Source organism: Cetorhinus maximus, chromosome 14 (assembly GCF_964194155.1).
Source record: "Cetorhinus maximus chromosome 14, sCetMax3.hap1.1, whole genome shotgun sequence".
NCBI classification, from domain to species: domain Eukaryota; kingdom Metazoa; phylum Chordata; class Chondrichthyes; order Lamniformes; family Cetorhinidae; genus Cetorhinus; species Cetorhinus maximus.
Window position 1 is genome coordinate 50,471,125 of NC_135892.1, and position 26,281 is coordinate 50,497,405.

The following is a 26,281-nucleotide window of genomic DNA, read 5'->3' on the forward strand; positions in this document are numbered from 1 at the left end:
CAAGAAGATGGCTCACCACCACCTTCTCAAGGGCAAATTAGGGATGGGCAACAAATGCTGGCCTAGCGAGCGATGCCCACATACCATGAAAGAATTTGAAAAAAAAGATAGGGAGGGCAAGGTCATGGAAGGGTTTGCAAAAAAGGATGGGAATGTTAAAATCAAGATGTTGCCATACAGGGAGCCAATTTTGGTCAGCAAGCACAGGGGTATGGGTGAACGGGATTTGTTGCAAGTTAGGATATGAGCAGCAGAGTTTGAATGAGCTCAAGTTTATGGAGGGCGGAAAATGGGAGGCTAGTCAGGGGAGCATTGGAATAGTCAAATCTAGAAGTAACAAAGGCATGCATGAGGGTTTCAGCAGCAGATGAGCTGTGACAGGGAAGGAGCTGGGTGACGTTATGGAGGTGGAAATAGGCAGTCTTGATGATATAGAAGTATGAGAAACTACTCCAGGAAGATTCATTTTAGATTGGAGTAGCAGCTGAGAAACAAAAGGGGACATTCTGCATTCTATGGGCACAGGAAGTGTTCCCAGATGGCACATTATAACTAGTGATCATCCATAACTAGAAATCATTTGGGAGGTGAGAGACCATCTTGGGGCTCAAGAAATGGCAATGTAGGAAATTTCTGTGGTAATAAATTTTTTAAGAGGTTGAGAGAGAAGAGGAAAGGAGAGTGAGTTGAAAAGACAAGGAAGGGAAGGAGGGTGGATATTAAAATGTACCTAACCCCATCTTAGCCTATTGAGCTTTCCCCTCTATTTTTGTGAATTGTACACTGTTAAATAGAAAATTAGTTGGTGTTATAGTACACACATGCTTACTGTATAGGAACTGCACTGCCTGTGGGAACACTGTCTCCCTGGAAGCTGTGGTGAAATCTCCTGTGATGCAGCCAGTCAGAACTGCCGCAGTGATTCTCTGAAAATTCCAACAAAGTATTTCTCTGGATTACAGAGACCAAATGTGAATTCAACTTGATTGTTAAGTTGTTGGCAGTGTTGTGCTTTAAAGTGAATGTGTGATGTAATTCACCTCGCCACATCCTGTATATACACCTACAGTTCTGAGAACCAATTATAACGGATGTTTCTCTTTTCAGTCAGTATTCACTAGAATGGCAGTGGTGAAAGCTTTGGAGAAGATAAAAGATGACGACTTCCTTCAGTGAGCGCACAGTAGTATTTTTCCCTCAAATTTATTTTACATATTTCTTAGTAAATGGACAGTTTCTATGCAGAATTGAGATAGAGGTAAATTTGTGATGTGCATTGGTAATAAATGAATATTTTGAGGAAAACCCCAGAGACAAGGAAAAGCGCATATACAAATGCAAAAGAATTGAATGATGTAGAACTGTAATTGATGAAAAAAAATTGGAGTATAAAATCAATGGAGTAGGTTATGGGGCTTGAATATAATGAAGGACCAGATGTCAAAATTGCAAAAGTGAACATGAAATCTAAAATCATCAGAATTTCAAAATGGACTTCTATAGGGTTGCGACCCACTTTCTATTCTATACCTAATGGACTGTTGGTAATGGTTGTCAAACTGTTTATCTGACTGATTTGTCTGGCGTCTAGTCTTGGATGAATGGAAGTTCCCTCCAGAGAAACATTAGTACTGTCAAAGCCATTGGGCTGGATTTTCTGGCCCCCTCCCACTGCTGGGATCATCTGGTCCCGCTGAAAGTCAATGGAGTTTTGGCTGGGCTGCTGCATATACCGGGGGGGAGGTCCTGCCACAATGGGGCTGGAAAACCCAGCCATTGTCTTTGGAACATAGTAAAATCTCAGTTTCCTTATCCTTGATTAATTGTATTACTCTCCTTGGCAGCTGAACAAGACTTATCGAAACCTCAGCACCCTATTCAATCTTGAGCTGAGTTTCTGACACCTCTTTTTTATCCATCATAAAGACCACCTACTTCCACCCCATCACATCAGCTACCCTCGCCCCTGCCTTAGGTGTCTGCTGCTGAAACCATTATCTCTCGAGATCTGAATATTCCAGTGCTTTCCCATCCTCCATACTCCAAAAATGTCAACATCTAAAATACTGCTGCCCATATTCTATCACATACCATGGCCCCCTAACATATCACCCCTATGATTGCTGTCCCACGTTGGTCCTTGGATCCTCAGTGCCTCAAATTTTAAATTCTCATCCTTGTCTTTAAACCCCTTTATGGCTTCACTTCTTATATCTCTGTAACCTCCTTCAGCCCTTCGAACCCCACACCACTCAAACTCTGTGTTCCTGTATAACCTCCTGTGTACCCCACCCTCTTTCATCCCACCATTAGTGGCTGTATCTTTAAATACCTAAACGCAGCACTCAAATTCCCTCCCTAAACCCTTCTGTCTGTCCAACTTCCTCTCCTTTTAATGGCCTCCTTAAAACACACCTCTTCACTCAATCTTTTGGGTCACACTTGCTAACACCTCCTTAGTGTGTCAGCCATGACTCAATTGGTAGTACTCTCACCTCTGAGTCATGAGGGAGCGCAGAAATCTCCGAGGCAGTTGCAAAAGCACTGCTGATGGAACTTCTCCAGTGCTTACAGGTGCCTGCTGTAGGTTGTCCAAGTCTCCAAAGCACATAGGAGCATGGGGATCACTGCTGCCCGGTAAACCATGACTTTAGTATAGAGTTTGAGATCTTGGTCCTCAAATATTCTTTTCCTCAGTCAGCCGAAGGTTGAGCTGGCACATTGGAGGCATTGGCAAAGATTACAGAGGAGAATATGGAGATAGGCAGGGGCAAGGCTATGGAGGTATTTGAAAACAAAGATGAGAATTTTAATATCAAGACGTTTGACCGGGAACCAGTGTAGGTCATTGGGCACCCACAGGGGTGATAGAGGAACAGGACTTGGTGCAAGCCAAGACATGGAGACAGAGTTTTAAATGAGCCTCAAGTTTGTGGAGCTTAAAAACGAAGGTTGACACTCCGCTGCAATGTGGAGGGTGTGCTGCACCATTTGAAATGCCATATTTCGGATGAGATGTTAAACCAAGGCCCCATCTGCCCTCTGAGGTAGACAATCAAGATCCCATGGTATTATTTTAAAGAAGTGCAGGAGAACTGTCCCTGGTGTTCTGCCTAATATTTAACCCTCAATAACCATCACAAAAACAAATTATCTGGTCATTTTCATATTGCTGTTTGTGGGAGTTTGCTGTGTGAAAATTGGCTGTTGTGTTTCCTACATTACAACAGTGAGTACTCTTCCAAAGTACTCGATTGGTTGTAAAGTGCTTTGAGAAGTCCGAGGGTAATGAAAAATGCTATGTATATGCAAGCTTTTTGTTTCTTAGCTTGGTGGATTCCACCGCCCCCACCAATCCAAAGGCCAGCCCTGTTCAGAATGCTAACATTCAAAAGAATGGTCAGATGAACACTCTGCTGACCGACAATTTTAAACTCTGGTGATTAGTCTCTCAACTATATACAGGTATCAAACTGAGACCAGGTAGAGAGGGAGAAAAGAATGAAAATCATATGAAAAAGTCACTAGGGGCAAATCTCCATTGTAGCAACTGGCTATGGAGCAGCGCCAGCTATATACTAGTACTGGCCCCCTGACACACACACACACGCACACACACACACACACCCCGACAAGTAACTCAAAAGGAGATTTTCTTAAAATAGTGTTTTTAAAGATCAGAAATCCTGAAGAAGTATCAGTATTGCAATTAAAGCTGTGATCACAGAAACAGAAGCAAATTTAAGCTTGATTTCATGAACTAAACTATCTTAAATTGTTTTGTAAATTATTCGCACAGAACCACTCCTACAGATTTAAACCTGCACAAAAGCTGGGTTAATATGTAACCTGATGTACAAAATCATTTCATGGGATAGGATCTATGTAAAATGATCATTGAAATTGTTTTGAAAAGTAACTTGTAGAAGTGAATTGTAATAGAACTGTGGGTATAATGAAATATTGACCTAACTCCTATGTCTTTTAACTCACAGCTTCATTGTGTTTTGATCTTTGACAGGCAGTTTCCTTATCAACTTGAACCACCTAAAGGTTCCTGTGTTGCTCAGGAAATTCAGTGCACTCACAATTCAGTGTATGTGGCAGGTAAGACATGGCAATAAATGTTTCTTGAATTCTTTCTCAGCTTGCAATTTGTAAATCAATGGTTTAAAATATTGGGGACGTCACTGACTACAATTCAGAAGTATACCGTTGGCTGTAAAGCAATTTAAGATGTCCGGTAGTCATGAAAAGTGCTATGTATGTTGGGGACACCAAATGCCTGTGTCATGAAAACATAATAATTTTCATAATATTATTGTAATTTATTGTAAAGGTAGGTTAATAGTGGGGTTTGGATTAGTTTCTCTGTGTGTAGATGTGTGTGTGGGTTTTACTTGAATTATAGACAGCTGGTCCGGGTGCTTTGATGTATCAGAACGGAAACAAGGCGCAGAAATTTTCGCTTGGCTGGCGGGTGCGCGCCCGACCTGCTCGAGCGTGAAATGATGCGCGTTGACATCGATCGAGCGTGCCCATGTCAATGCACAGTCATGCGATAGTTGGGTCGGCGGGTGCGTGCCAGAGATGGCAGTGCGCCCGCCGACAATTAAAAGGCCTGTTAAGGCCATTATGTTAACAATTAACATACATTTTTCGCTGCCCGTCCAACCTAACGGTTGGCGGGCAGGCGAAAAGGCCAAGTGGCCTTTGCATTTTTTTTGGAAACCTCATCCACAGGCGGGATGAGGTTTCCAAAAGCAAATAAAAATGAAGTAAAAGCTTTATTTTTTCATTAAAAACATGTCCCTGCTCATGTGACAGTCACATGAGGGGACATGTTTTATTACATTTTTATGTTATTTATTATTTTTTAAAAATATCTCTTCATCTGCCTGAGGCATCTCCATGCCTCAGGGAGATTATGCAGCACTCACTCTCGCGCATGCGCGAAGTTCGCGCTCGGCCCGCTCGCCCTCCTCCCGCCCCACCCCCGCCCCCCACCGCACAGGCTGCGCTCAGTGCTCAGCACACGTATCATGCCGGGCAGGCCTTAATTGGCCCGCCAGCATGAAATCGCGGTGCGGTGCCGATCGCGGGTGACGGTCGGATTCCTGATTGCCCACTCCCGCCGATCCCGCACGGCAAGGGCAAAATTCTGCCCTAGGTTTGAAATGCTTATTACATAAACATTGTTGAAGTTTTAGGATGTGAGGTATGAAGAACATTTGCATTTTTAGATAAATCAAGAGTCACGAATTTCAAAGAGATGGTTAAGCGTTGCATCTAGTCAACAGAGGCTAAGCCAAACAGTGCGTTTATTTTCCCCAAAGATTACTGATAACATGAGTACTATGAAAGATTTATATTTTGGAAAAGTAAAGTTTCAAAGACATATTGGAACAATGGGATTTACATTAAAAAGGGAGAAACATGTAAGAAGGAGATGTGGTTATGTGTAAGGAAGAAGGCATTCTAAGATCCAACAAGTGTGAAAAGCCTCTAGCCTCTATGTACCAAGCTGCTGTCTCCAGGAACCGAAGCTAAGAAAATTCACTTTGGATATTACTGCCCAGTGTGCTTTGCGTGGATCTGTCGAAATCTATGTTGTTTACTGTTGCCTTAACAGAGGCGTAACTGGGAGCTAGATTAATTAGGGGATTTAGGAGATATTATAGTAGTAATTTGTAGACCGATGTATGTGCTTAAAATCATTTATTTTATTAATAAATGTTTAATTTAGTTTTGTAAAAACCTCTAAGACTCGGTGGATTTATTACTACTAAATTCAAGGCACGCATCTCAAAATAAAAATACAAATTGCAAAAACAGTAGTGGCAGCTGTTTAAGTTTCCCCCTGGGATTTGAGCAGCTCAGTATTACCATTAGCTGTGCCGTAACAGTCTGCTTCTTAGAAAAATGCTCTTAACCATTTTTACCAATAAATTTTAAATTAGGAAATTGACAAAACATAGGGCAGAATCGTCCCAGATTTGCACTAAGTGCGATAATCGGCAGGAAAAAAGATAGTTTACCTGCAGGCCGCAATGGTGGGTTTTAGTGCCGTATCGCCCCAATCCTGCCTCATTAATCATGCATTCCCAGGAAACACACCATTTCGCTGGGGAGCAGCTTCTGATTCACCCACCATGCTGTCACCTCACTGCTTCCTCACGCCAGGCACCATATTTAAAGTGCAGCTGCGTGCACACCACTCTGTGCTTCCAGCCCAGGACTGCTGCAAAGAAGACATGGCTCCAAAAGGCAAGAAGACTGCAGCCCCCCAATTTGGTGACACATCCCTGAGACACCTTCTGGACACAGTTGGAGCCCGTTGCAATGTCCTCTACCCCTGTTCTAGCTGCAGGAGGCCCATCAGTGTCACCACTCCGGCTTGGGAGGTGATGGCAGTGGTGGTCAGTGCCAACGCTACATAGAAGAGATTTGCCATCCAGTGCAGGAAGAAGATGAATGATCTCATCCGTGTAGCCAGGGTATGGCAACCATCTCATCACTCTAATCTCTCACAAGCCCATCACACATTCACTGGAATCTCACTCACTGCCAGCTCAAGGGACATCACCACTCACTCTCTCCCACACACCCTCACACCTCTATCTGGCCTCATATCATCTGGAGACTGCCTCCTCAGCCTTCACCCACTTGAGGCCGCCTGCACAAATCAACATGTGACCCCACACACACCCTGGGATACCCTCCTTCCCGAGTACAACCCTCGCCCTACAACCTCTTCCCTTGCCTGAGGCCACTTCTCTCCCTTTCCCAAGCAAGCCCTATTCCTGCAGTTGTTGAAAAGGCACCCCCGCCTTACAGCTGGTCTCGTCAGTAGAGACCTGCCTCTGCACACCCCCCCTCCGCCCAAAAGTGATGCGGTGCCACCTGTGAAGTCTGGCGCTGTGCTGTAGCGAGTGCTGCCCGAAGCAATGTCAGCAAACAAGCCTCAAAAGTCCCGAGTGAAGTGCAGCTCGTCAGGTGCATGTCGTTTATGTTCAGTTGTGAAACACGTCGGCGTGACCCAGATGATCCAGTGTGGGGAGGGTATAAGCCAGTGAGCAGGGCTTATAATGATATACAGATGTATTAAAATGAAGTACCTGATGTCCGGCAGCGGGAAAGGCGGCCTGCCATTGACGGGCAGAGCGGACGATCACAAACTGGTTTCATGATGCCGTGAAACTGATTTTTTGGCTTTCCAGCCATATTGTCCATTCACGCCCGCCATGACACCCGACACCAACAGACAGAAAATTCCACCCATTGTCTTTTGATCGGTGTTGATGCATTCCTCAGACCAAACATTTTATCTGCAAGTAAGCCTTTGAAACAAAAAAACCCCAGACCAGACAGTCTCAGCAAACCCTTATGTGAAACATGGCTATTTGTAACCAATTTTAAACCTTTTTATTTTACTCCCTTGCAATTTTGTCATCGCAGCGACAAATGCACTTGTTTTAAACATACAGTTATAACCTTTATCTGTGCTACATTATGTAACACTGTTTTCCAACTTGAGGGCCCTGTACTTTCACAACGGATCTGAAATCTAGGAAATATTGGCCCCAACTCATCCAGAAACAACTTGAATCCAACTTACTTTTGATGAAATTCTGAGCATTCAGCCAATGGCAGCTCAGTTAGCTGAATTTTGTCTGCTCAAAAATATAAAACAATACTAATTGTAAGGTTACTGGAGTGGGTAACATGTCCTTTTATCTTGCTTCATTTGAACTTTGTACTTTGATAACTTAACATGTTGTATCATTGTTAACAATTGTGACATGAATGCGCCAAATAACTCACAAGAGAAGAATTTTTTTGAAGGTTAAAAAGTGGATACCTGTGTTTCTATCAGGCAGATATAATAAGTTCTCCAGGACCCTGCCACAGACTCCTTGGGTAATAGATGGAGAAAGAAAATTGGAGTCTTCAGTGGAGGAACTTATTGGGGAGCCACTGAAGAAGATGTTTAAAGTAGATCGTAAGTTACCTGAATAAAAGAAAATGCTTAAATGCTTTTCCACAATGCTGTGCGTCTCATATAATGATAGCTGACTTTCCACAATCCAAGCTTGTGATGTGGAATGCAGTTCTAATATACATAACCCAAAGCTATCCTTTTCTTTATTTACAGTAAATTGCTCAGAGGTGCACTGTCAACCTGGAAAACAACAAATACTAGACTACTGAATACATGCTAAAATTAAGAAATTTTATGCACATTTTGTAGGTTTACAAAAGCAGACAGGCCAGGCAATACTATAGCAGATGGCCATATGATGCCTCAGTGAAGCATCAATCTGGAAAGACTGATTTTTTTTTCCTTTCCAGTCTGTTAAGCTCAACTGCTGCAATATTCAAGGAATCTCAACAAGTAATGACTAATTTTGTTGCTATGACCATGTTTACAAGTGTTACATATGAGCATGCAGAAAAGACCAGCTGGTCCATTCAGCCTGCCTCACTCATGATGCCTGGGCCACCATAACTAAATACTTCCTAATCCTCTGTAGGTATGTAATCATCTGGGAGAGATGAAAAACCCAATGGGTGGTAGTGGGGGGAATCTAGATAATTCCTCTCCAACCTACACATGATTGAAACCAGTCCAGATCATCACATTGACCATGTGTGTGCTAACTGTAAATCCACTTAACTTCTATATGATGCAATCTCTGTCCCAGCCTAGAACTGGCCTAGCTCCCTCTTAAATGCTTGCAAAGAATTAGTACACACTACATATGCCAGCAACACATTACTCGCAGTGTTGAGTGAGTATGCTTGTGTGAGAGACCACTGAGGCAGCAGTCAAGCTATTCCTAGCGCAGCAGATATATGAAAGGAAATCCTTTTGTTCTGATAAGCCAGGCAGCCCTGCTGTCGTTATATATTTATCAATCTCTGCTTTATTTGCAAAATAACTTTTCCATGAGGTACTGAGGGAAAGAAAAATGAAACGTGAAATCTGTTCCCTCAAGTTCCAGTTACTTCAGATATTTTTGAATCAGATTATTCTCTAAATAACTGTGTGGGAAAGTTATGAGTCAATAATTAATTTGATCTCCCAGTGTAAGTGACATTGTAAAAGCAATCTTTTGAATTCATTTGTGACACCCAGGGTGTATGGTGACTGGAGCAGTTCCTCGTTTCTTCTCCCAACCCCCATCTAATTCATATCAGTTTATCCTTGTAATGAAGTATATATTAATGTCATTCTTGTAGTCTGATTGGATAGCATTAATGTAATGAATTAGTAATTTAGTTCCTTCACTGTCGCACTGGTGTACCTACACCACATGGACTGCAGCAGTTCAAGAAGGCAGCTCACCACCACTTTCTCAAGGGCAATTAGGGATAGGCTATAAAAATGCTGGCCTAGCCAGCAACGCCACGTCCTGTGAAAGACTGTTTTAAAAAAAAATTGTGTAAGTTATAGTTTGGATTATAAAACTCCACAATTTGATATTCTGAAAATCTTCTATACCTACAGATTTAAACTTTTCATCTTCAGGAAGAGAAGATGTTGATGTCAGAGCCTTAGGAAATGGTAACTATGTTTTTGCTTCATGTGATGTGTCTTACTTTACATGAAACACAGTATTTAATTGAACTGCAGTCTTTTAAGGTTAAAAATGTTCCCAGTTACTCCCGAGGTGAGGTGAAAGTGACTGGCAGAGTGCTAGAAGGTGATCCATTGAATGTGGAGGCTAGTGGGTTGGATGGTGAGGATGAGGAGAACTCTTGTGGTTTTGGGAGGGAGGGGAAGAGGTGAGAGCAGAGATTTGGGAAATAGAACAATAGGGGGGAATTGAGGCCGAATGGAGACATATCAAAGCTCTGGTTTGGAAGATGGCATCATCAGAACAGGTGCAACAGTGATGGAGAAATCTCCAGGTGAAACTGTTATCTCCTTAACTTTTTCCAGTACTGACAAGTGGTTGTTGACCTGAAATGTTAACTCTGTTTCCATCTACACTTCCATGCTGCCAGACCTGCTAAATATTTCCATCCTCTTTTTGTTTTTATTTCAGATTTCCAGAACCCACAGTATTTTGCTTTTATTTATGTTGGCCTTTGATTCAAAGTCATTAGAATGCTACCAGGGTTTACTGATTAAATTTTGAGGTCAGGTTGAATAAACTTGTGTTTTATTTCCTTGAATTTTAAAATATGAAGGGTGACCTAATTTAGGTGCTTAAAATGATAAATAGATATGCTAGAGTCAATAGAATCTGGTGAGTAATTTAGAAATTAGAGATAGGTCATTCAGGAATGAAATCAGAGAGCACAAAAGGTCATAGAAACCTAGAATTCTCTCTCCTAAAAGGCTGTGGATACTGGGTAAATTAAAATTTTAAAGATTGAGACGGGTAGATTTTTGTTAGACAAGGGTATCCAGGGATGTGGATCAAAGGCAGGCGAATGGAGTTGAGGTACAGATCAGTTGTGATCTAGTTGAATAGTGGTTCATTTCCCTTTCAGAGCTTGAGAACATCAGAAGGAAGAAGCTCCATAAATCAAATGCTTTGCTATTCTCATTGTAGAATGGTGCATGGTATTTTACATGCTTGCTATTTTACACATTACATACATGCTAATGTTTTATATTATATTGCAAAATATAATGTTATGTTAGGTCATATCTTGATGTAACTTAAGTGGCTCATAAAGTACAACGGGAAACAAGAAAACAGCTGATAGTTTGAAGAAATATTTTATGTCTGTCTTCATGGTGGAAGACACAAAGTGCATCCCAATAATAATGGAAAATTAGGGGAGAGAAGGCAGTAACTTCATTATCTAGATCATCTAGAGAGAAAGTACTAGGCAAACTAATAGGATTAAAGGTTGACAAGTCCCTGAACCTGATGGCCTGTACCCCAGCACCCTAAAAGAAGTGGCTGGTGTGATAGTGGATGCATTGGTTGTAATCTTTCAAAATTCCCTAGATTTGGAAAATTTTGGATAATTGGAAAACTGCAAATGTAACACCTCTATTCAAGAAAGGAGAGAGACAGAAAGCAGGACAACTATAGGCCAATTAGCCTAACATCTGTCGTTGGGTAAATGCAGAAATCTGTTATTAAGGAAGGAGTAGCAGGCCATTTAGAAAATCAAATTACAATCAAGCAGAGTCAAACATGGTTTTGTGAAAGGGAAATCATGTTTGACTAAGTTATTGGAGTTCTTTAAGGATGTAACAATTAGGGTGGATAAAAGGGAACTAGTAGATGTAGGGTATTTGAAGTTCGAAAAATATTCAATAAGGTGCCACATGAAAGCTTACTGCACAAGATCAGAGCAAATGGGCAATATGTTACCATGGATAAAGGGTTGGCTAACTAGCAGAGAGCAGAGTGGAGATAAATGGGTCATTTTCAGGTTGGCATACTGTAACTAATGTAGTGCCACAGGATCAGTATTGGGCCTTCAGCTATTTACAACCAATATTAAGGACTTGGCTGAAGGGACGACTGACAGATTTGCTGATGATACTAAGGTGAGTGGGAAACCAAGTTGTGAGAACAAAGAGTCTGCAAAGAGATATAGATATAAATGAGTGTGCAAAGATTTGACAGATGGAGTATAATATGAGATAATGTGAGGTTATCTACTTTGATAGGATGAAGAGAAAGGCAAAATATAACTTAAATGAAGAAAGAGACAACGGAATGCTGCGGTACAGAGGGATCTGGGTGTCCTTGTATATGAAACAGTGTTGGCATGCAGGTACATCAAGTAATTAGGATGGCCTTTATTGCAAGAGGGATGGAGTATAAAAGTAGACAAGTCTTGTTACAACTGTACAGGACGTTGGGGAGACAACACCTAAAGTATTGCATCCAGAAACTGAACTGGACTAACCATATAAATACTGCGGCTACAAGAGCAGGTCAGAGGCTAGGAATCCTGTGGCAAATAACTCATCTCCTGACTCCCCAAACCCTGTTCACCATCTACAGGGCACAAGTCAGGAGTGTGATGGAATACTTGCCTGGATGAGTGCAACTCCCACAACACTGAAGAAACTTGACACCGTCCAGGACAAAGCAGCCCCCTTGATTGGTACCACATCCACAAACATTCACTCCCTCCACCACCGACGCGCAGTGGCAGCAGTGTGTACCATCTACAAGATGCACTGCAGGAACTCACCAAGGCTTCTTAGTCAGCACCTTCCAAACCCATGACTACTACCAACTAGAAGGACAAGGGAAACAGATAGATGGGAACACCACCATCTGGAAGTTCCCCTCCAAGTCACTCACCATCCTGACTTGGAAATATATCGCCGTTCCTTCACTGTCGCTGTGTCAAAATCCTGGAACTCCCTCCCTGACAGCACTGTGGGTACCTACATCACAGGGATTGCAGCGGTTTGAGAAGGCAGCTCACCACCAACTTCTCAAGGGCAATTAGGAACGGGCAATAAATGTTGGCCCAGCCAGCGAAGCCCACATCCCGAGAATGAATAAAAAGAAAACAAGTTTTGGTCTCCTTATTTAAGGAGGGTTATAATTGCATTGAAATAATAACAGAAAGTGTTGGAAATATTCAGCAAGTCTGGCAGCATCTGTGGAGAGAACAACAGAGTTAATATTTCAGGTCCACGACCTTTGTTCAGAACTGAAGATAGATAGAAATGTAATAGATTTTAAGCAAGTGAAGAGGGGGGAGTGGGGAGGAAGATCAAAAAGAGAGGCCTGTGATAGGATGGAGGGTAGGAGAGATTAACTGATAAAAGATTTAATGGTACAAAAGGCAAAGGGAGTGGTAATGTTTGTCGTAAAGAAACAATTGATTTGCTCAGAATGGCTGTGAACGGCAGAATAATGGACAGCTTTGTCTGAAAGCAAAAACATGAGAAACAAGACGGAGGGTCAGAGTTTACAGTCTGAAATTGTTGAACTCAGTATTGAGTCAAGTGCCTAATCGCAAGGTGAGGTGCTGTTCCTCATGCTTACGTTGAGCTTCACTGGAACAGTGCAGCAGGCCAAGGACAGAGGTGTCTGCTTGAGAGCAATCCACCAGAAGCTCGGGGTAATGTTTGAGGACTGAGCGAAGGTGTCCCACAAACTGGCCACCCAGTCTGCATTTTGGTCTCTCTAATGTAGGAAAGACCTCATTGTGAGCAGCGAATACAATATGCTAAATTGAAAGAAGTACACGTAAACCACTGTTTCACCCAGAAGGAGTGTTTGGGATTTTGGATGGTGAAGAGAGAGGAGGTAAAGGTGCAGGTGTGACATCTTCTTCATTTGCATGGGAGGGGGAAGAGATGTTGGGAGTGGTTGAGGAGATGGAGATTTAGAGATTGGACATCCTTGGTGAAGAGGAGGTGGTTAGGATCAGGAAACTGGGAGTTGTTGAAATGATGTAGGGCATCAGAAGAGTCACAGATGTAGGTAGGGAAAGACTGGACAAGGAGAGAAAAAGAGTCGACACACGAAGAAATAAGTTCAATGGGGCAGGAATAGGTTGAAACAGGAAAGGTTGAAACAATAAGTTGGCCAGGGCCGTCCTGTTTGTGGATTCTGGGAAGGAGGTAGAAGCGGGCTGTTCAGGTTTTTGGGGCTAAAGGTGGGAAGATTGGATCAGCGACAGTCCTAGAAACAATGGTTTTATGTTCGGTGGTGTGATCATGGTCTGGGGGAGATAGGAGGAAGCATCGTGGAGTCGGCGCTCAGCTTCTGCAAGGTAGAGGTCAGTTCACCAGACAACAACAGCACCACCCTTGTCATAAGGTTTGGTAACAATATCACGGTTAGACCCAAGTGAACAGGGTGCTGCAAGTTCAGAGGGAGGCAGGTTAGAGTGAGTGAGGGAGCAGAGAAATGAAAAAGGCCAATGTCACCCCGAGACTTCTCAATGTAAAGGTCATGAGCGAGTAAGAGGCCAGAGGGAGGGGTCCAGGTCAGGGGAGAACATTGGAGACAGGTGAAAGGGTCTGTTGATCGTGGGAAGGACTCCTGGCTAAAGAAGTGAGAATGGGGGAGAAGGTGACAGACGAAGAGCTCAATGTCGTGCCGAGCTTGAAATTCATGGAGGTGGGGGCATAAGGAGTTAAATCTGAATCCTTTGCTAAGGACAGATTCTGAATACACAGCAAAATGTGAGATTAGAAGAGTAGGGGTCAGAGGCAAGTGAAGGGAAAGAAATATCTGGAGGGGTATTGGTACCCATGAGTTATTGGAGCTTGCATTCCTTAACGCCTGAAAGGTTGGCACTTATATTGGAGCAGTTTAAAGAAGGTTCATTAGGTTGACTCATAAGATGAATGAGTTGTCTTACATGAAAGGTTGAGTGGATTGGACCTGCACTCATTGGAATTTAGAAGAATGAGAAGTGATCTTATTGAAACATCTAAGATTCTGAGGGGGCTTGACAGGGGAGATGCTGAGAGGCTGTTATCCCTCATGGGGTAATCTAGGATTAGGGGCAAAGTCTCAGACTAAGGCATCGCCAATTTAAAACTGAGATAAGGAGGAATTTCTTTTCTGAGGGTCGTGATCTTTGGAATTCTCTACCCCAAGGAGCTGTGTGGAGATTGTCATTGAATATATGCAAGGCTGAGCTAGATACTTATATTTGAACTATAAGGGAGTTGAGGGTTATGGGGAACAGGCAGGAAACTTGAATTGAGGCCAAGATTAGATTAGCCATAATAAAAACAGAAAATGTTGGAAAAACTCAGCACCTCTGGCAGCATCTGGAGAGAGATCCAGAATTAATGTTTCAAGTCTGTATGACTTCAGAGCTCTGAAGAAGCAATACGGATTCAAAACGTTAACTCTGTTTCTCTCTCCACAGATGCTGCCAGGCCTGCTGAGTTTTTCCAGCATTTTCTGTTTTTATTTCCGATTTCCAGCATCTGCAGTATTTTGCTTTTATATCAGATTAGCCATAATCTTATTGAATGTCAGAACAGGCTCAAAGGGCTCTATGGTCCATTGCTCTTATTTCTTATATTCTTATGGATAGTTAGTATATACTGAGGGAGCAATACATGCAACAGGGAACAGAGGCCTGCTGTTAAAGTAGGAAACATCCTTGAGCAAACCAGACGGTCAGAGTGAGAAGATTGAAAGCAGAAGTGCAGCTGATTGTGATTAACTATGAACTCTGTGTAGATTTTGTGCTTAAGAGACCGAATGCTCTACTCCTGTTTCTATAATTATATGTAATGACTGATGTTTTCTGAACTGAAGGCTGAAAGAAGATAAATAACAACTGTGACTGTACTTTTAAAATTAATTTCAAAGGGAGTGTGTGAGTCACATATAATTAGAAAAGTGTGTTTGGGGGGGTGTGGCATTTGAGCCCATTGAGCTACTGTAGGAGGAATTCAGTGTGTTTTGAATAAAAGGAAAGGACTTGCATTTATGTGGCACCCTCCATGTCCTCTGGATGTCTACAAGCCCTTCACAGGCAATGAATTATTTTTGATGTAGAGTCATTTGTATCTTGCAGGCAAACACAGCAGCCAATTTGGACAAAGCAGGATTCCACAAATAGTACATTTTAGTGATGCTGGTTGAGGGTTAGATGTTGTCAAAGACGGCAGGAAAATTTCCCAGCTCCATTTCAAATTGTCCATGAGGCCTTTTGCATCCATGTGGATGTGTCCTTGGTTTAGCATCTCATCTGAAAAACAACACTTCTTACAGTGAGCATCCATTCAGTACTGCATTGAAATGTTAGCCTAGATTATTTGCTCAAGGTGATTGACTCAGGAACGAGAGTGCTACCACTGAACTGAGGCTTGACACCAATGATATTTTGGGTTATTGGTTTTTATGGATTATTTGGTGGTCAGAAAATTTATAATTTGATTGTTACAAACATACATACGAATTAGGAGCAGGAGTAGGCCACTTGGCCCCTCGAGCCTGCTCCGCCATTCAGTAAAATCGTGGCTGATTTGAACGTAACCCCAGCCTCACATTCCTGCCTACCCCCGATAACCTTTCACCCCCTTGTTAGTCAAGAATCTACCTAGCTCTGCCTTAAAAATATTGAAAGACTCTGCTTCCACCACCTTTTGAGGAAGAGTTCCAAAGACTCACAACCCTCAGAGGAAAAAAGTTCTCCTCATTTCTGTCTTAAATGAGCAACTCCTTATTTTTAAACAGTGACCCATAGTTCTAGATTCTCCCACAAGAGGAAACATCCTCTCCACATCCACCCTGTCAAGACCACTCAGGATCTTAAAGGTTTCAATTAAGTAGCCTCTTACTCTTCTAAATTCCAGTGGATACAAGCCAAATCTATCCAGCCTTTCCTCTTAAGACAACCCACCCATTCCTGGTATTAGTCTAGTAAACCTTCTCTGAACTGCTTCTAACACATTTACATCTTTCTTTAAATAAGGAGACTAGTACTGTATACAATACTCCAGATGTGGTCTCACCAACGCCCTGTACAACTGAAGCATAACCTCCCTACTTTTGTAATCAATTCCCCTCACAATAAATGATAACATTCTATTAGCTTTCCTAATTACTTGCTGTACCTACATACTAACATTTTGTGATTCATGCACTAGGACACCCAGATTCCTCTGAATCTCAGATCTCTTAATCTCTCACCACTTAGATAATAAGCTTCCTTTTTATTCTTCCTGCCAAAATGAACAATTTAAAATTTGCCCACATTATGCTCCATTTGCCAGATATTTGCCCACTCACTTAACCTACCTATGTTGTCTTTGTCGCCTCCTTACATCCTCTTCACAATTTACTTTCCTACCTATCTTTGTGTCGTCAGCAAATTTAGCAACTATTGTTTTGGTCCCTCCATCCAAGTCATTTACCTAAATTGTAAAAAGTTGGGGTCCCAGCACTGATCCCTATGGCACACCACTCGTCACATCCTGCCATCCAGAAAAAGACCCATTTATACCAACTCTTTGATTCCTGTTAGCTAGCCAATCTTCTATCCATGCCAATATGTTACCCCCTAAACCATGAGCTTTTATTTTCTGCAGTAACCTTTGATGTGGCACTTTATATGTTATGTTTGATTTTGAATAACTGCCAATTTGTTTGATGAACAGCTATTCCTACATCAAGATTTTTCAATATTCTACCAAATAGGTGAAGCTGACTCTTTTTCTCCACCTTTCTCTTTGTTCCAGGCAGACCCTTTGCAATTGAGCTGCTTAACCCACATAGAATATCCTTTCTTCAGCAAGAGCTAAGAGAACTTCAAGAGGTAATTAAGAGTTTTGCAAAGTTTAATTCCTTGGGGCTTAAATTGCTTTACTTATGTGCTAACGTGCTATGTTCTTTGCAGAAAATTAATAATTCAACTGATAAAATCCGAGTTCGAGATTTACAGATAGTAACCAGGTAAGCATGTCCAGTCAAATCAGTATTTAAGTCAGGCTCCACACTTCAAAATGGTTTATTAACTAAACAAGCAAGTAATTTGTTCCCAATATTTTTGTTTAGGGAGGCAATAGGACATATGAAGGAAGGAGAAGAAGAGAAGACAAAGTCATACAGTGCCCTAATATGGACAGAGAAAGCTATAGGAAAAAATGATATCAATTTTCTCGAGGAATTAAAGGTACTAAAAAAAACATTTTTGCATTACTTCAGAATTACATGTTGTGTGGAAGGTGCTTCAAAAGAGAAATAAACTCCTGAGATGAGCACCATGAATCTGGTTCATCACTTGTATCTTCATAAGTGTTTTTAAACCCAATGAGCTTTGGGGCTTTGACTTGTGCCTCAGTGGGAATTAACTTTTGTGGGAGTAACCTGTTCAGTGAGTATTTGCATTTCTTGCAGTTCAGTTCAAAATAATGACCTTTTAATGTCATTGCCTTGGAACCCAATAAGTGCACCTCTAACTGAGTGAATCTGATACCAATGAACTCTAGTGGCATTGACTTGTCCCCTAGTGTTGATGTGTCCTTTGTATGCACTTTTTTTTAGTAAATGCTTATTTTTAAATTCAATTCCATGCAAGCTTTGCTTACAGTTTATGTGGAGCAAGCACTTAAGGTGCTTTGCCACATGGAGGGAAGGAAGTAACATTGCAGACACATTTAGCAAAGCCTTCCATGTAACCCTAATAGGAACTTAAAATCAATTCTTTGGGCAGGGGAATCACAATTTAGGGAAAGAGAAAGTAAATTTGGGAGTGCGGAAAAGGACATGATTCCAAAATAGGACGGAGAAATAATAAATAGTGCAACCAGATTCAGGTATTTGGTGACAGTTGATGTTTAATGTATAAAATAATTAGTATGGGAGCTAGAAGCCAATGTTAAGCAGGCCAGCTTTATATAATGCTGACCAGGATAAAGATTGATTTGTTATGGTAAATAGATCTATGTAACTGTTAGCACAACTGCAGTAAAAAAAAGTTATAAAAGTACTGTGTTCTATTAGAGAAACAGATTACAAGTTAAAATAAGTTGCTGCATAAATGACATTGGTGAGATCCTATCTGGAGTATGTATAGTTCTGATCAATGCTTAGGAGGGATATTATGGTCCTTGAGGACAAAGGTGAACAATGGAGATGATTCTTAATTTTATGGACACTTCTCAACCTCTGAACCACCAAAGGACACTTGTCTTTTTGCTTTGCTTTAGTTACTGTCTTAAATGCATTTTGATATTTAATTTGCATTTCTCTGTACGGCCTATGGACCCAGCGCTTAAAATTCAGTTTCTCGTAGGAGACCTATGGTTATGTTATTCTGTCTGTATTGGTGTTGTGGACAACACCAAAAGTGCTGAATAAAATGGGCTAGTTCATATTAGTTTACTGCTGTGAAGCCTCTAAGAAGAGGTAGTCTTGCGCAGCAGAGGATGAGCATTATCTGTGGTACATTGCTCTTAAAGACCCACCTAAGCCAACCACAGTCTTGTTGATTTCTTGTCATTCAGGATGATTTCGGTAGGTTGCAAGATATTGGGGATTACTGGCACAATCTGTATGACAAAATGTGGCATTTTTACTACTGAAATTTGGATATCTAAGGCCATCTGGAGCACTAGAGTGCCATGATAGTAGGAATGTTTAAAATGCTGGGCTTGTTTTCCTTACAGAAGTGGAAACTTCAGGGTGACCCTAATGAAACTTTTAAGATTATTAAGACAACCTCGACTAAATCCAAGCAAATTGTTCACCATGGTGAATGGTTCAAATATCAGGGGACTGGGATTAAAATGAACAAGATGGGAGTAAGAGGGGAAGTCGAACTGAATGTGCTAAAGCCATCTAGAGGATAAAAGGACAGTGAATTGGACTGTATAAATAGATTTGATTGTAAGGATTTCTAGAGACCAAATGGATTGAGGGGTATGGTGCTAGAAAAGGTTCAATAGGTTGATATATCTAAAACAGACTGGTTTGTTGGTCTTGATAATCTTTACCTTTTTAAAATAGATTTTGAAGAAAATATGTTTGTAAATTTTGCCAGCAGACTTTCTAAAGGATAAGCATTTTTTCTTTCATAGCTTCTTTGACTAGCGTTAAGCCAAGGACAGCTGGTCTGGGGTTTGCAGCTGGATAATGAACTTTCTAAATATTGAAACAGTTTTAAAGATGTGAAACTTGCAGCAAATTTTTTGAAAGAAAATGTCTTTAATGCAGATTGTATACATGAAATTTAAGAAAATGGATAATGTTCAAATATGCCTGTTTAATGTTTTAACACATCTCTTTAGGACCTAAAGCTTGACCAAAGGACTCCATTGCGAGTTCTTCACCGAAGGCCTCTAGCTGTAAGAACTCGTGTAATACACAGCATGAGAGTGGAGTTTATAGATCAGCACCATTTTCATCTTTATTTGAAGACCCAGGCTGGGACGTATCTTTTTATATTTTTGCAAAACATAAAGTAAAAGATGGAAAATTTCAAAAACAGTGATCTTTTTAGAGAATGTATGTAGTTTTTACATTGTGTTCAGCTTTCAGAGCTTAAAACTACATTGTTTTAATCTGATAGATCCAGCATCTATAACATAGTTACCCAATAAAATCCAGGATGCCAGGCCAGAAAATTAGCCTCTTTGAGAAGTTCTTGACAATGCAGAGAGTCTCCCTCATCTCTTTTCTGACTGTTGCATCATTTCTTTGTTGGCAGGGTTGCCATTTCCACTGGATACAACATTATGACCCAGACCTTCCAGCCTCAGATTGCCGGAGACCGGGTTATTTACTCCTCATGACCTTAAGTGCTTGTTTGGTCTTTGACCCTAAATATTCATCTTTGATACTAAGTTGGTTGCTCTTCCTGCAATCTAAGAGCTCAGGAGTTCGGAGTCTACAGTTTCTCCCTGTATATCGGGTGTATGACCCAAGATGCATGTCGGGACCCCACAGAAATCCCGACGTGCTGGCCTCTGAGGAAATTTCCTGAGAAGTTTGAGCTTCTGACGGGCAATTCCCCATCTCCACGGGATCCTGCGCAAAAATCTTCAACTCTGAGCTAGAGTCGGAGAATTCGGACAGTTCCGTGGTATTTACCCGAATAGTTAGCCATGGAATGTTAGAAAATCCCTAGTCTAACCCCTGGCTAACTAAAACACTTACCCGGCCCCAATCATTCATTCTGACCCTCACCCCAACTGCCTCCAACCTCCTGACAACCCCCAGCTATCCCCCAACCCAATCCAACTACACCTCCCGACCATGCTAACCCCTGACACTCCCAACCAGACCTGACTGACCCCACTATCCAACTTTCCTCCAGCCTGACTACTCCTCCTGATCCAACCTGACTACCCACCAACCCACCTGGCACCCTGCCATCCTAGCCACCTGCCACCTCACCCACCCTACCCAGTTGCCACCCTACACACCTGCTACCTCACCTACCCTGCCCACTTACCCACCCTATCACCCTACCCATTTACTCATTCATCTACTCACCCATTCTCTAACTTTCACACTGGACCTTTAAACTTACCATAACAGCAGCTAGTGCCATAAAAAGAGGACATATCCTGTCTTCCCCCCCGATGCTACAGCACTCTGATGGAGTTCTTCGATGAACACTGCAGTCCACATTTCTGGAGAAGCTGGGCTCAGAAGGTGCAGCAAGAAATGCAGAGCAGCGTAGGGGCGTAGAAAAGTTTGAGTGGAGCGGCAATCCGACGATGATTGCTGTTCTGCAGAAGATCCCAGCCTGTGTGTCTTGTTGCATATAGGAAAAACTCTACGTCAGTGTGCTCAGGCATCAGGACCAGAACTGGTCAGTCCTTGCCCACTTCTAGTACTGGTGACCATTCTTGCTGCCTCTGGTTGCTGGTACTGAGCAATGCAACACCTTTACATCTCCATAACCACACTCAGAGAAATGGGACTTCCATATTTGATCTAGGGTTATTTACTCCTCATGACCTTAAGTGCTTGTTTGGACTTTGACCCCAAATATTCATCTTTGATACTAAGTTGGTTGCTCTTCCTGCAATCTAAGAGCTCAGGAGTTCGGAGTCTACAGTTTCTCCCTGTCATTCATGATCAGAGCTTTGCTTGAATGCTCTGTTTTATGGTAAAGCTAAATAGGATACCTAATGTGCAAATATCAGTGAAATTTTAGATGAACAATAATTACTTATATAACCGATTTATGAAAGTATTTTATATCGGCTGTACAAGAATTGATGACCTTTTAATAACAGAAGATAGAATCAGGTTGTTCTAGAACTTGTTGAAGTTAACTAAACTTTAAACTGAATTAAGTGATTACATCCGTGCTAATGTTTCGTATTTATTATTCTACTGAACAAGTAGAAGTTTTCTGAACTATCTAATAGCTACGTTAAAGAGTTTGTACATGGCGACTTTGGACGTACGAAACCAAACCTTGGCACTCTAATGAACATGACCACAGATATTCTTGAGCTAGATGTAGAGGTGAGAGCCCTTTCTATTTTTGTTTATATTATTTTATGTCAAACATCTACATGTAAGGATTTGTGCAAGGAGTTTTGAACCAGGCTCCTGACCTTGAACAAGGTTCAGTGCTTCACCAATCTGAATTTGAATAATTGAGGACTGGATTTCTGTGAAAGCTTCAAAATACATCATCTGGCTACAAAATAATTTCCTATGATTTATTAATGCTGAATATTGCAAAGAAGAACTTGTATTTAAATAGCACCTTCCATGTCCTCGGATGCTCAATTCCTCAAATGCTTTAGAACCAGTTTATTTTTAAAGTATAGTCACTTCCTGTAGGAAAATGCGATGGTTAATTTGCTTACACCAAGGGTGATTACAGAAAAATGAGATGAATCACCAGTTGTTCTGTTTTTGATATGGTTGAGGGGGGAATGTTGGCCAGAAGACCCCCCTGCTGTTGTTCAAATAGTATGCCCGTGGTTTAACATCTCATCTGAAAGAGTATACCTCACAATACAGAACATCTTCGGAATTGCACTAAATTGCCTGTCTAGATTAAGTTCTCTGATTTGTAGCAAAGTTTGAACCTAAGAAAAATGAGCCAAGGCGGCAATATGTATTAGAGAGTAAAACTGCAACTCTTTTCACTTGAAATATTTTGTTTGCAATTAAACTCTTATGTGCTATTTTGAATATGGGGTGGAATTTTGTGGTCCCCTGTCAGCATGTTTGTAGGCAGGGGTCACGTAAAATGTAGTGCGTGGCCTACCTGCTCACCCCAACCTGTCTCCCATTTTACGGGGGGTGGTGCCTCATTTTCCCCCAATCCCGCCACTATTTTACCCGTGGCAGGGGAAGGCCTACACTAAGCAGGTAGCGCAGCAACTTTAGTTGCACAGGCTGGTGACAGCAAGGGGTTGGTGCTCCCTTTGGGGGTCCCCTCTGCCCATCAGAGGCATCCATGGTTATACCCTTTTTAACTCACCCCCTGCCCCCCCCCCACTTGCCCTCTTAAACCCAGCCCCAGCCCTGCAACCCCCTCACTGAGCAAAGCCCTGCCAATACCCTGGGTTTACTATCAGTCTGGCCTCCAGAGGTTCTCTTCTTCGGGGACTGGCTGTAGTCCCAGCAGTGGCCACCGCTCAAACCTGGTGCTGTTGGGACTAAAGAGCTGCTGGCCACCCGATTGGCTGGGGCTCTCTAAGGAGGGACCTCCTCTCCAGATGGGGGTGGAAATCTTGCCCTTAGTCAACTAATGTTAAATTGCTGTATGGCCATCTGAAAAATCCAGCCTACGATGCCTGTAGTGTTATCTCTCTCTCCTATCCTTACAGGAAAATAGGATCAGAAGTAGGCCCTTGAGCCTATTCCGCCATTCAATGAGATCATGGTTCATCTCTGATCCGTCACCTAACTCTATATAAGCACCTTTTCCCCATATCCCTTTAACCTTTGGTTAACAGAAATCTATCAACCTCCAATTTAAATTGACAATTGACCTAATGTCAAATTGCTGTTTAAGGGGGAAGTTTCAAACTTCTACTATCCTTTCATGTAAAACTGTCTCCTAACTTCAATTCTGAAAGTTCTGACTCTAATTTTTAGACTAAACTGCTTAGTCCAAGGCTCCCCAGCCAGCAGCAATAGTTTCTCTCTATCTAACCCATCAGTTTCCCTCAATATCTTGAAAATTTCAATCAAATCACCCCTTAACCTTCTAAATCCCTAGTTTGCATAATCTTACCCTTGTAATGTAACCTTTGGAGTCCGGGTATCATTCTGTAAATCTCTCTCGACTCCTCCACTGCTAAATTATCATTCTGCTTATCTGACATCCAGTATTGGATGAGCAGAAATTTATGCAATTTAATATGGGAAGACTGCAATCATTGTTTTTGGCCCCTGCTCCAAACTACATTCCATAGCTTCTGACTCCATCCTTCTCCCCGCAACAGCCTGAGATTAAGCCGGTCTGTTCACAATCTTGGTGTCATTTTGACCCTGAGATAAGCTTCCAACCATATTAGCTCCTTCACTAAGAATGCCTGTTTCCACCTCTGTAACATTGCCCAACTTTGCCGCATCTGCTGCTGAAACTCTCACTCTTGCCTTTGTTATCTCTGGACCCTTCCATTCCAATGCACTCCTGGCTGGTCTCCCACATTTTACCCTCCATAAACTTGCTGCCTGTGTCATAACTCGCAGCCATCAGCCCTGTGCTCGCTGACCAACATTGACTCCCACTCAAACGTTTTGATTTTAAAATTCTCATCCTTGTTTTTATATCCCTCCATGGCCTTGCCCTTCCCTACCTCTGTCATCTGCAGCCCCATAGCGCTCCAAGATAACTGTGCTCCTCTAATTCTGACCTCTTTAGCACGTCCAATTTTAATTGCTCTACCATTGGTGGCCTTCAGTTGCCTAGGTTCCAAACTCTGGAATACTCTCCCTATACCTCCCAGTTTCTCTAGCTCACTTTCCTCCTTTAAGACACTCCTTAAAACCTATCCCTTTGTCCAAGCTTTTAGTCCCAGGACCTAATATTATTCCATGTACCTCGGTGTCATGTTTTAAGAATGCTCATTTGATGCACCTTGGTATGTTTTATTATGTTAAAGACACTATATAAATATAAGTTGTTGCTTTCACTCACTTGTGTTTGTCTCTAGTTCATGCTGTAACCTGAATACTTTTTTGTCCATCCTACATACAAATTTACAGCAGTCATACGAGCATACATACACGTTCCACATTCCCATCCATCCCCGATAACCTTTGATTCCCTTGGCTAACAAGAATCTACCTATCTCTGTCTTAAAAATATTCAGTGACTCCATTGGCTTCTGAGGGGAGAGAACTCCAAAGTTACAAAACCCTCCGAGATAAAACAAATTCTCCTCATCTCTGTGCTAAAAGGGCAACCCCTAATTTTAAAACAGTGCCCCCTAATTCTGGACTCACCCACAAGAGGAAACATCATTTCCATGTCCACCTTGTCAAGACCATTCAGGATCTTATTTACTTCAATCAAGTCACCCCTCACTCTTCTAAACTCCAGTGGAAACAACCTAGTCTGTCCAACCTTTCCTCATAAGACAACCCGCTCATTCCAGGTATCAATCTAGTAAACCTCCTCTGAACCACCTCCAATGCATTTACAACCACCTGCAATGCATTTATATCCTTCCTTAAATAAGGAGACCAAAACTGCACACAGTATTTGAGAAGTGGTCTCACCAATGCCCTGTGTAACTGAAGCATAACATCCTTATTTTTATGTTCAATTCCTCTCATAATAAAGGATAGCATTCCATTAGCCTGGGATTTCTGCTCAGAAGTTCCCCTGGAAGGAACGTCTAGATCTGTTTTGGAAATTTGAGTGCAAAACTGTAGGATAGTATGCTGCATCATTCCAAGTGTTAAAAGTAGCTTTGCAAATCTTCTGGGGTCATCAGTAATGGCTAACCACAGTCTTTTAGTGTCAGTCAGTGCAGTGGATTTACTGTTATGTTCATAGAATGGAAAACAATACATACATGTTAACCTTTCTTTCCTTTAGTCTGTAGATGTTGACTGGCCGCCCAAATTGGATGAATGAAGTGCTGGAGTTTGTGCAAATGCTGGGTAATTGAGCCCAGTTCTAGCTTACACCAAAAAGACTATCAGATATATCATGGGAACTAATGTATGTTTTAATAGTAAAAGAAAACAGATGTTTGACAATTTTTTAAGTTTAGTATTATTTTCATTACCTAATGAATCAGTTGCAAAGTAAGCCAACAGGAATGTCTGTGGCTTATGAACAACAAATTTGAAATAAATTAGCCTGTTTTTAAATACGTAATTGTTTTGTACAAAGTAGACTAATGTCCTGGTTGTACTACAGCCAGTAATTTGGCATTCTGGTTTACCAAAATTATTCTTCTGAAGTTTTTGAACCCGTGAATATGTTGTTAAACTGCCTCTTACAATTATATGTACCACCAAAAAAGAATTTACTTTCAAGATAAATTTTTCATTCTGATCCACATCAACTTGGTTTGCAATATTTTAAACGTCTCGTGGTGAGTCAGTTACTTAAATTAAGTAGTAATCAGGTAAATAGTGTCTTCTAATCTTGTTAGAACAACTCAGAACATTTCATGCAGCGAATTATTTGAAATTTAGTATTATGTGGGAAATGCAACAGCCATTTTGCACCAGCAGCATCTCTCACACAAGTGAGATGATCATCTATTTTTAGGTGATGCAGGTTGGGAGAGAAATGTTGGTTGGGACACCTGCAGAACATCCATCTCTAAATAGTGGCGTGTCCATCTCAAACAGAGACTATGATTTAAGTTTAGTGTCATTTATTTGGGGAGCAATGCATTATAGACAAAGCAGTTATT

General features: G+C 41.6%; 1 protein-coding gene across 6 annotated transcripts in view; it reads left to right on the top strand.

The window, feature by feature from the left end:
* Positions 1-25,920, top strand: part of pus10 (pseudouridine synthase 10) — an 80,578-nt gene extending 54,658 nt beyond the window's left edge. For 3 of the 6 annotated variants that reach the window (XM_078556902.1, XM_078556904.1, XM_078556903.1), the window contains 10 exons: positions 1,108-1,172; positions 4,022-4,107; positions 7,877-8,002; positions 9,512-9,568; positions 17,159-17,235; positions 17,317-17,372; positions 17,475-17,592; positions 19,709-19,851; positions 21,803-21,902; positions 25,450-25,920. In XM_078556902.1, coding sequence (XP_078413028.1) covers positions 1,108-1,172; positions 4,022-4,107; positions 7,877-8,002; positions 9,512-9,568; positions 17,159-17,235; positions 17,317-17,372; positions 17,475-17,592; positions 19,709-19,851; positions 21,803-21,902; positions 25,450-25,488 — 867 coding nt within the window. In that variant the 3' untranslated portion in view covers positions 25,489-25,920. Of the gene's footprint in view, positions 1-1,107; positions 1,173-4,021; positions 4,108-7,876; positions 8,003-9,511; positions 9,569-17,158; positions 17,373-17,474; positions 17,593-19,708; positions 19,852-21,802; positions 21,903-25,449 lie in introns of all 6 variants that reach the window. The other 3 variants (XM_078556900.1, XM_078556901.1, XM_078556905.1) reach the window with 1 other exon arrangement.
* The last annotated feature ends 361 nt before the right edge of the window (positions 25,921-26,281 follow it).